Consider the following 12,071-nt stretch of genomic DNA (forward strand, 5'->3'; position numbering starts at 1 on the left):
ATCTATGGAAGTATTTTCTTAAAACTATAATTTCTACCCTAGCCAAGCATGTGCTCCATGCATATATCAGAACTGATGTTATTGTAAGTACAAATTTATGCAATTTATGTTCCATCTAAGACTTCTGTGAAATTTTGTAACAAATTGGTTCCATGTAAAGTGGTCAGTAACAAGGTTCCGTATTGTGCCTGTAGCCAATATGTAACAAGTACATGCTATGATTACAATTTTTACATTTTCTGCTGTTATGGAAAGGAGGCTAATTAAACCCCAACACAAATATACAAAAACAATTAGAAAAATACTGTCTTTGGGATCAAGCTGAATCTATTCTTTTCCTTTTATCCAGAGTATTCATTTTCTTTGTGGGAACAAAAATCTAAGAAATTTAGAAGACAATGCAATTGTTTGTATTGAGTTGGCATTTCACCATCTCTACAAAGCTGCCCTGTCCAACAATAAAAATAATTTGTTAATGCTCTTCTATAGTCAGCAGTGTGCTCCCATACCTCTGTGCCAAAGGTTCAAGTCCCACTGGCCACAAAAGTGTCAAAACATGTCCAACCAGGTTGATTAAAATGACTCTCACTGAATTGCTCCACTATCAAGGGCCACATTGGTGGATTGTGCAAAATGCAAGTGGTGAATGTTCTATTATCCAAGATTATCACAAAAAAGAAGCCGCATAGGAGGAACTGCAAAACGACTTAACATAATATGAAGAATTCATAGGTTGCAAATATGAGGAAGTTTAAGTTGGGCTGGGCTGTTTTCTCTTGAAATCTTATGTGTGTTTCTCTCTCCCTCAACCTAGCAAATAATTAGCTATTTTTTGTTGGACCTGAACAGAACAAAATATTTAATTGAAATTCACAAAATACTTCAAAAAAGGATAGACAGGATAGATGTAAGAAAGATGTGTCATTCTGTCTGGGGAACCTAGAATCAGGGAGATGCCATTTGGGACCAAGATGAAGAGAACTTTTTTTAAAAGCTCAAAGGTTGTGAAGCATTGGAACTTTCCAATGATCGTCGAGGACTGTGGAAGTTCAGTATTTAAGAATGTTTAAAGTTGAGATTGTTTATCAATCGCAGAAAGGATTACCAGTATAATATAGGCCAAATAGTTTCAAGTGTTCAATCAGCCCACACCAGCCACAACTGTATTAGATAGTGCAGCAAGCTCACCAGGCTGAATGGCCTATTCTTTTCCAATGAAATGTTTAGGAAAATCTAATAATGCATGGCACAGGACTGACACTGAAGTGTAGAAATGTTGTCAAGGTTGAACAATTAACTGCTGTGGTACAGCAGGATGTCAGATATTGCCAGACATGGTGTGTTGCTCCAGCACTTTGGTCGTCTCGTCATAAAGCATTGATAGTCCTGTGTTTAATTCCTTTCCACTGCCAGCTGAAATTCTTGGTGGCTGCAACACATTAATTCCACCAAGTTTCCTTAAACCTTAAAGGGAAACTTTAAAGCAACATTTCTCTTACATGCCAATGGAAATTTGGCAAAAGGGGTTCAAAGCATGGTAAAAAGCTTCAATAATCGCAAAGTATGTAAATACAATTAGATGTGAATATGTTAATAGATTTGAATATGATTAAATAATATAGTCAAGTGTACTAACTTGGAATGTAGAGTTGAATGAACACCATTGGTTAGCGATGTAATTTTTTATTGGAAAAAAACTTACCTGTAAAAATAGTATAAAACCATAATGTTATACAAAATTGGAGATTTTTGCACTATTTTTGATGAGTGCACCTCCCATACATACATGAATAAATGCTCAGACAAAGAAATCCTAAGTTTCATTTCGTCTTTGAGGGATGATAGGGTAAGGATTTCTCCTTTCAGGATGGCTGCACATACAGACAAAAGCAAAATACTTGGTTAGTGGTGCTGAAAGAGCACAGCAGTTCAGGCAGCATCCGAGGAGCAGTAAAATCGACTTTTCGGGCAAAAGCCCTTCATCAGGAATAAAGGCAGAAAGCCTGAAGGATGGAGAGATAAGCTAGAGGAGGGTTGGGGTGGGGAGAAAGTAGCATAGAGTACAATAGGTGAGTGGGGGAGGGGACGAAGGTGATAGGTCAGGGAGGAAGGTGGAGTGGATAGGCGGACAAGAAGATAGGCAGGTAGGACAAGTCCAGACAAGTCATGGGGACAGTCTGGAACTAGGGTGAGGTGGGGGAAGGGGAAATAAGGGAACTGTTGAAGTCCACATTGATGCCCTGGGGTTGAAATGTTCCAAGGCAGAAGATGAGGCGTTCTTCCTCCAGGCATCTGGTGGTGAGGGAGCGGCGGTGAAGGAGGCCCAGGACCTCCATGTCCTCGGCAGAGTGGGAGGGGGAGTTGAAATGTTGGGCCACAGGGCGGTGTGGTTGATTGGTGTGGGTGTCCCGGAGATGTTCCCTAAAGCGCTCTGCTAGGAGGTGTCCAGTCTCCCCAATGTAGGGGAGCATTTGAAGGCATGAGGTCTTGCAGGTTAAAAATCAGATGTTACAATCAACCTCTAAGAATGTAGGATTGCAAAGGGCTTAGCAACATCACTCCTTTAAAGAGAAAGATAGCACAAGGTTGTCTTAAGATACATAGAACATAGAAAAGTCCTTCGTCCCATGATGTTGTTCTGAGGACTAATCCTAATCTAGAGTAAAATAATCTAACCCAAGCTCCCCTCAATTCACTGCTATCCAGTGCATGTCGAGCAGTCACTTAAATGTCCCTAATGACTCTGATTCCACCACCACCTCTGGCAACACATTCCATGCATTCACAATTCTCCGCATAAAGAACCTACCTCTGACTTTTCCTCTACAACTTGCTCCTAACATCTGAAAACTATGACCCTTCATGGCAGTCAATCCTTCCCTGGGGAAAAGTCTCTGGCTATTGACTTTATCCATGTCTCTCACTACGTTCTATACCTCAATCAGATCACCTCTCTTCCTCTTCCTCTCCAGAGAGAAAAATCTGAGCTCAGTCTACCTCTCCTAGTAAGACAAGCCATCCAGTCCAGGTAGTGTTTTGGTAAACCTCCTTTGCACCCTCTCCAAAGCCTCCACATCTTTCCTATAATAGGACAACCAGAATTGGACACAATATTCCAAGTGTGGTATCACCAGGGTTTTGGTAGAGCTGCAGCAAAACCTTGCAGCTCTTAAATCCACTGTTTACGAAAGCCAAGACACCATTTGCTTTCGTAACAACCTTATCCACATGGGTGGTAACTTTGAGGGATCTATGCACTTGAACACCAAGATCCTGCTGTTCCTCCATACTGACAAAAATCCTGTCTTTAATCCTATATTCAGCATTAAAATTCAACTTTCCAAAATGCATCACTTCACATTTATCCAGGTTGAACTCCATCTGCCATTTCTCAGCCCAGCTCTGCATACTGTCAAAGTCATGCTACAGCCTGCAATAGCCCTCGATACTATCGGCAAAATTACTAACCCACCCCTCAACCTCCTCATCCAAGTCATTTATAAAAACTACAAAGAGCAAAGGCCCAAGAACAGAGCCCTGTGGATGCCACTCACCACTGACCTCCAGGCAGAATACTTTCCATCAACAACCATTCTCTGCTTTCTGTCAGCTAACCAGTTCTGAACCCAGACAGCCAAATCTCCCTGTAACCCATACCTCTTGATTTTATGAGCCTACTGTGGGGAACCTTATCAAATGCCTTGCGGAAATCTATGTACACTACATCCACTGTTCGACCTTCAACCTGTCTCGTCACCTCCTCAAAGATCTCCATAGGATTTGTGAGTCATAACCTGCCCATCACAAAGTCATGCTGACTGCCTTTAATCATGCTATGCTTTTCTAAATAGTTATAAATCCTATCCCCCAGAATTCTTTCCACAACCTTGCTGACCACAGACGTAAGACTGACTGGTCTATAATCGCCAGGGATTTCTCTATTCCCCTTCTTGAAAAAAGGAACAACATTCGCCTCTCTCCAGCCCTCCAGTACGACTCCCATGGACAGTGAGGAAACCAAGATCTTCGCCAATGGCTTAGCAACCTCTCATTTCCCAGAGCAACCTGGGATAAATCTGATCTGGCCCTGGGGACTTATCAATCTTAATATCTGCCAAAATACCTGCACATCAACTTCCTCAAACACAATCTGTTCAAGCCTGTTTCCCCACTCCTCAAAGTTCTCATTCACAACAAGGTCTCTTTCCTTAGTGAAATCTGAAGCAAAAAACCCATTTAGGGCTTCCCCTAGCTGCTCAGACTCCACGCACAAGTTCCACAGGTTATCCCTGACCGGCCCTACCTTCTCCCTGATCATTTACTTGTTCCTCACGTAAGAGTAAAATGCCTTTGAGTTCTCTCTAATCCTTCCTGGCAAGCCTTTTTCATGTCCCCTCCTGGCTCTCCTCAGTCCATTTTTGAGTTCCTTCCTAGCAAGCCTGTAATCCTCTAAAGCTAAGCTAGACCCTTGCTTCCTCCACCTTACATAAACTGCCTTCTTCCTTTTCACTAGAAGCTCCTCTGTTCTCCTCATCCAAGATTCTTTAATCTTACCCCTTCTTGCCTGTCTCAGAGGAACAAATTTATGAATCACTCGCAACAACAGTCTCCACATGCTTGTTGTGCCCTGTGGAACAAGTGCCCCCAATCTATACTTCCCAACTCCTGTCTGAATGCATCATAATTTCCTTTTTCCTTCCCCTGCTCCTTCCCCTCTCCATGGCTATGGTAAATGGGAGGCAATTGTGGTGACTGTCACCAAAGTGTTCGCCCACTGCAAGATCTGACACCTGTCCTGGTTCATGGCTGAGCACCAAATCCGAAATGGTCTCTCCCCTTGTCGGCCTGTCAACATACTGAGTAAAGATACCTTCCTGAACACATTTGACAAAAACCATCTGCAGTAAGAAGGTTCTAATTAAGATTAGGAAAGTTGAAGTCACCCATAACAACAACCCTGCTACATCTTCAATTTTCCAAAATCTGCCAGCCTATGAGTTATTTTATCTCCCTACTGCTATTTGGGGGCCTTCTACAGACCCCCTATGAGGTTACTGCTCTCTTGCTGTTCCTAACTTCCACCCATACTGACTCAGTCGACAAACCTTCTACGACAATTTTCATTTCTGCAGCTGTGCTGCACTTTTCGATTAGCAATGCTACACCTCCTCCTCTTTTCCCTCCTTCCTGTTCTTTTTTGTTCCAAAATTCAGTAGCTACCATGCGTGACTTAATGGCTAGTAAATATTAGTTAAGCTGGGGTTATCATACTTATGCAGGGAAGATGTAAAATGCCACTGCAGTTAGATGGGTAATATCACTGTCTTCCTCTTTCTTTCTATTATCCTCCACCCCTATCTTAAATGCGCTTTTAGTTATATCTGATTATTTAGAACACTGGAAAAACTTAGTGCTTTATGTGTTGCTTCTAGCCCCGTTGTTGATTTCATAGTTCTTCTGGACACCCAGTTAAGCAGCATCAATTTTTCAACTTCAGTCCACGTGACTAGGAGTTGGCTAGACTGCACAGCGAGCTAATTTAAGGAATGAAACTAGTCAAACCAAAAGCAGCATATGCCCCAAATATTCAGTCAGACAGAGGACAGTGTACTCTCACGAACAAATAACTACAATTTTGTTGCGACAACAGGTCAGAATCCCACAGTATTATGGACATTTTTAACTCTTAATTCTGAAATGTGTTTTTTTTTAAAAAAGAGAGGATTGCTGGAGAGGCCATAATTGCAGGTTGCAAAAAATGGGACTGTGTGTTGAACTTGGGTTGCAACAGTTAAAAGATGTCAAAGAAATTTCAAACAGATTGGACTGTAATCTCCTGTGACTACAGAGATAATGAGGAGCTGACAACATCCTATGCAACAGAAAACTACCTCTTTTGGATTATGTCCCAAACTACAGGCATATTTGTTTTCCCTTTCAAGAATGCACAGGGAAAGACAATAAAAAGCCAGATATTACACTGGAGTGGATTAGTGGGACTGAATGCCCTTGTATGTACCAGGTTCGGTTTGCATTACATGCAGTCATGGTCAAAGAATGTCCCCCTAGTTACCATTGAAGCTAGTGAAGACCTCCTATAACGCTGCTAAAAAAGTTAAAAAAGAAACCGAACAACAAAAAGACTCTTTCATCCTGAATGCTGCACCTGACTTCACCTGATAAAAGGAGCAGCGCTCTTAAAGCTTGTGATTTTAAATAAAACTCCTGGACAATAAACTGGCGTTGTGTGATTTCTGACTTTTTCCGTCCCAGTTCAACACTGGCACCTCCACATCCTGAAGCTGGAATTCAACAAAGGTGAAAAGCATCAGAATTACAGATATTACACTATTATCCAAAATGGAGAGTCAAGTTGATTGTTCACCTACCAATGTCAACACTACTGTTACCTTCATTGCAACAGTCACAATGTTCGACAACCCAATTTTCATGATCAATTCAGAGACAGATCAATATATGTGAGCTTTTAAACTTTTATCTTTTTGGACTCACCTCTTCTTTCTAGTCTATATGCATGTTATGTTGTGTTACTAACTCTTCTCATATTTAGTATTTAATAAACTCACCCCTTGTTAATTCAAGGAAGTCTGGTCACATTGGCTCTTTTTAAAACACAGGGTTATTTGGGTTAGGGAGAAAGGAATATTCCTAAATTAACCTTGTTGCAAACAGCTGAGAGTAGGTGATAGCAAGTTTTGACAAAATTTGTAGCTCAGGTTGATGTTCTGGATGTAGATTTGCTTGCGGAGCTGGAAGGTTTGGTTTCAGATGTTTCGTCACTATATTAGGTATCATCAGTGAGCCTCTGGATGAAGCACTAATGGTATGGCCTGCTAGTTATTTATGTATTTAGATTTCCTTGGGATGGCAATGTCATTTACTGTGGTGATGATCACCACAGGAAATGACATCACCAACCCAAGGAAACCTAAACACAAACAAAAAGCCGGCCATACCACCAGTGCTTCTTCCAGAGGCTCACTGATGTTACCTAATATCGTGACAAAACATCTGAAACCAAACCTCCCAGTTCAGCGAACAAATCTACATCCTGAGGGTAGGTGAATTTAATAAAAATGGAGCTGGTTCATCCATCACCCAGGCGTCTAACAGGTTGGGGTATTCCATCTGGAACAGCAATGCTTTATGGATCCTCACTTGGAGTATGCTCATAATAAGTTTGGAAAATTCAGGGATAAAAACAAGATTAGTTGAAGGAATTCAGGGATTAAAAACAAGAATTCAAAATGACAAAGAAGTAAACAAAAGCTTTTACATTTAATTTCCTTAAAACAATTTTCAGCAAAAATACAGGTCATGACTAAGTGATTAACATGATTAATAACCATTTGCCCATAAAAAACTTGGATTAAATGCGTACAAAATGGATCACTGCAGAGACATACACTATCGAGTTGAATGGGTGATCAGGAAATCTAAGAGTTTCCAAGTTATGCTCACATTTTGGAGAGTTACTGCATTTACCAAGTTGTGGTTGGGCAAATCGTTCTGAACAATGATCTTGATTGCTGAAGATTAGTTGAAGGAAATCAGCCACTTGCATTTAATATTGTTACAATGAAAGACTATAAAGTTTTTTTTTCTCTCCAATAAAAGAATGATTTCCCAAACAGTGTTCTATCAATTCAACCTGACTTCATGAAGTCATACAGCATAGAACAGGCTATGCTGTATTCAACCCATCAAATTTTTAATATTCCAATCTCAAATACTGACCACATCAGTGAAGAGCCCATAACAGGGTTTTGCAATTTATTCTGCAGAGGATCCAAAAACTAATCTATTCTGGAAATTATTTCTTAAATAGCCATTATTGCTAAAATCAATCAAGTTAAAAGCAATCAAAATCAACCCAATCTAACAAACATTGGGGTTACAATTAAGAAAAAAAAAACTCTAAAACGTGTGTTACGGACAAGACCAAACCCCTCAAAATATATTAGCAAATATATCAGCTTTTAGCTGTACCAGAGAGAGAAATAAGTACTTCCACATCCAGTTTCGCTACTCCAGCGACTACAGAGAGCTAAATCCAGAAATCCCAGTTCTGGGGAAGTTTAACCTCATCCATTCAGGCTGCTTCTACTTTTAAAAACAACTAAATGCCTCAAAAGCTGTTTACTTTATTGGCTTTGAGCAAGCTGCTCAACACTCCTGTCTCAACCTTGCTCATTTAAAAAAAAGGACAAAATACACCTCTTAAAACCACAGTAGCAGCACACATGACATTAAAAAATAAAATCAATTTAGCTTACTTTGTTTAAACTCTAAGCAAACTTGCATATCCTCAATTACTCCCAACATTATTAGACTATGTGTTGCTTATAGAACTAATATCCACTACAAAAAAATAACTATTCATTTAACCTGAAAAGGAAAATATGAATAACAGGAAACATTACCATTTAACAACAGGGAAAACATAAAGTGTCTCCTTACAGTAAAGATTCTTTTAAGATAGAACCTTCGTCTCAGCAAAATAACAAAACACAAGGATAACGTCAAGTCTTGTATAAATCCTATGAGTAATTTAAAAGCAAATGGCAACTTTAAGTCCAAAGTTCACCACTGCAGCAAAATAAGTTGGTGAGACTACCTACCAGAAAGAACAACCTCAATCAAGTCCCCTTCATGAATTTCTTCTGCTGATATCAGCCTCTGTAGGATGTTCTCAGAATTGAGGTCATGGCGAAAGAGTAAGATCTTGTCATACATTCCAAAAAAGCCACATTCTGGGAACTAAAATAAAAACAGATTAGATATTTACAGCTGCCAAATTCTCCTAATCTGATAATCAATTTATCTTCAGTATGACTCAACAATACAGATTTTCTGTATAAAAAAAACTAGAGATGAAGAATGGCCTTGTTTTTATTGCTGTCACAAAAAACTGTTTCCTTTGAATTAAAAGGTGTACATAACAATACAGTTAGATTTATATGCACACCAAAATATACCTGGAGTACACTGATATGTTAATAAAATCTAAAATTCTAGTATTTTGAGATATACATTGAGATTTTGGACACATTTTGCTGAAATGTTCTGGTTTGCCAAGTGATGTAAAATTGCAATTGAATTCTTCGTTACCACATGCAAAACCATCCCCATTTTGCACTGACAACCTCAGAGAGGCAGAAGATAATATTGCAGCAAAAATAATCATACTCATGTTGACTTATGCCTCAAATCCTCATCATTTACTACCAGGTAATTTCCTTTCAACTAGAAAAAAAATAACAAATATTTTTTCCTCTAGTTACATAATTCTATCAAGTGAAAAAAAATCGTCAAATGGCCTATAGTACAGTTCAAATTTGAGTATCCAGAGGACTGAAAGAGGCCACAAAAATGCACAACTTTGAAATATCTTTTTAGATGTTGAATGTTACATAACTGTTGTAACTGTGCTATACAAATGCTTGTTGTGTGTAGCAATGTTAAATATTTCAACATATCTCAGAGGAGCAACCAACAATAATCAATGTGATAATTAAGAGATGTGACCAAAGTAAAATTTGTTTGGAGGTAGAGCAAACATCTGAAGTCAGAAAGCTTCAAATTAATTTACAGACAGTGTACTAACACCTGGGCCAGAAGACAGAAAGGGTCTTTCACTAATGACAAAGTGGAAATACGCACCTGGTTAGAGTTGATGCGACTTTTGAACGAGGATGCACAGCAATAGGAAACACTATGAGGTCATATGAAATTTAGAAATGAGGGTGAAGATTTCAAATTCACCAACTTGGAGGTGGAATTTTGCAAGAGAAAGAATATAGAAGCAGAAGCAAGTAACTTAGCCCGAGTCGACTGTGTCCTTCAATGAGATCATGGCTGATCAGACAATCCTCAAATCTACTTTTCCCCCTTAATCTTGGTTCCCTTATTGCTTAAGCATCTATCCATCTCAGCCCTGAAAACAGTTAATATCACAGCCTTGACAGCCATCTGTGTAAAGTCGTCCATAGATTCACTACCCTCGTAGAATAAAAATCCTCCCCAATTCCATCTTATTGAGCAACCCTTTACTCAGATAATGCCCTCTGGTCCTCATCTTTCCAATAAGGGGAAACAACCTCTCTCCATATACACTGTCAAACCCTCTCAGAGTCTTGTGTGGTTTAATAAGATTGTCTCTCATTCTTCTAAGTCCAATGAGTACAGGCCTATCCTCGTCAATCTTTTCCCATTAAACAGACCATCGATATCCAGACAACAGCCTCTCGAACCTTCTCAGGACTGTCTCCAATGTCAATATGCTTTTCCTTAGGCAAAGGGCCTAAAACTATTCACAGTATTCCAGTTTTGGTCTGACAAATGCCTTGTATCATTTTAGCAAAACCTCCCTACATTTACAGTCCAACATTCGAATGCACTTTCCTATCACCCACTGAACTTTGCCACTAGTTTTTTGTGCTTGATGAATGAGGATTTCCAAACCTTTGTGCTGTAACTTTCTGTAATCTATTTATTCAGCTCCTCTGTTCTTCCTGTTAAAATACAGAAACACATTTCCCACAAGATTCCATTTGCCAAACTTTTGTCCCCTCATTTAAGCTGACTACATCGTTCTGCATTCTCTTTGTGTCATCTTCATCACTTGCCTTCCCACCTAATTTTGTCATCCGCAAATGCAGCTTCAGTACGTTCACTTCCCTCATCCAAGTCAATAATATATATTGCAAAATTATTGTGGTCCCAACACTGATCCCTGTGGCACTCCACTTGTTACAAGTTGACATTCTGAAATGCCCCCAATTCCAACTCTCATTAGTTAGCTAATTTTCTATCTTTATATATTACATATTACTTCCCTTTAGACTCTTAACATTTTCCTAATAACAGACATTAAGCTATCTGACCTGTAGTTATCTATTTTCTTGACTCCTTCCTTTTTGGAGTAAAGGTAAAACAGGGGCAGTTTTCCAATCCTCTGGGACTTTTCCAAAACCTAAGGATTCTTGGATGTTTGCTACCAGGCCCTCCACTATCCCTGTAATTACTTCTTTAATATCCTTATATGCATCACTTCAGGTCCAGGAACTATTCAGTCTTTAACACCATTGGCTTCTCTAACATCTCTTCTCTCATGGTAGTTACTTTATATATTTATTGAAAGCAAGACTTAGAATATACCATGTCAACAAAAGCTCATATCGTTTGAAGTTCAGGTGGCTGGAGGGGACAGTGCTGTGTATATAGACCCAAGAAATGAATTCAACAGAATTAGGGAGTTCAATAAAGAAAGCAAGGCAGAGAGTGGCACTGAGAAAGAGGTGACAATAGCAAGTATCAGTGTTATATAGAACAGTGGGCCTGAGGTAAATGGTTCTCACTTCTCACTGGGCTTGCTGGCATATACATACATCAAGCTCAATATTGTCAGACATCATGCGTGAGTAAAAAAACCCAAATAACACTGTTTTGTAATGTATTAGCTTAGATTGCTGTCTCTCTTGCACTTCAATTTTCAATAAAATTTCAGCAAATAGCTGATTCGATATTGTCATAATCTATCATCAACAAAATCAATAAATTACATTTATTTCATACTCAATTTTACTGAAGTGCCATATTTGTTCAATATATGTCAAACTATTGGAACAGATGAAAACCTGTGGATGCATTAAATTTGGCAACAAAACAGGAGGCTTCATTCTAGCACTGACAAGATACTATCCATGGCACAGTATAGAGTTGCTACTTCTTTAGTGCTAATATTCAAATTGTGTGTGGAATAAATGATAAAACCTTAACCTTTCAGGAATTGCTGAATCGTATGCAAAAACACAAGCTCTAAAATGATTGCTTTCTTTGAATCACAGAATCCCTACCATGCAGATAGAAGCCATTCAGTCCATCGAGGCTGTACTGACCTTCAAAAAAGCATCTCACCTAAACACTCACTCACCCCCACTCTATTCCCATAACCTGGCATTTATCTCATCTAACCCACCTAGCCTGCACATCAGTGCATTCAGGACAACTTAGCATCAGCAATTCACCTATGCTGTACATCTTTAGAC

General features: G+C 39.3%; 1 protein-coding gene across 2 annotated transcripts in view; it reads right to left on the reverse strand.

Moving 5' to 3' along the window:
- Window positions 1-12,071, reverse strand: part of prkd3 (protein kinase D3) — a 421,244-nt gene that overhangs the window by 211,281 nt on the left and 197,892 nt on the right. For both annotated transcript variants that reach the window (XM_060831342.1, XM_060831343.1), the window contains exon 3: window positions 8,643-8,781. In XM_060831342.1, the coding sequence (XP_060687325.1) occupies window positions 8,643-8,781 (139 nt within the window). The remainder of the gene's footprint in view (window positions 1-8,642; window positions 8,782-12,071) is intronic.

The sequence above is a fragment of the Hemiscyllium ocellatum genome, chromosome 10, assembly GCF_020745735.1.
Source record: "Hemiscyllium ocellatum isolate sHemOce1 chromosome 10, sHemOce1.pat.X.cur, whole genome shotgun sequence".
Lineage (NCBI taxonomy): Eukaryota > Metazoa > Chordata > Chondrichthyes > Orectolobiformes > Hemiscylliidae > Hemiscyllium > Hemiscyllium ocellatum.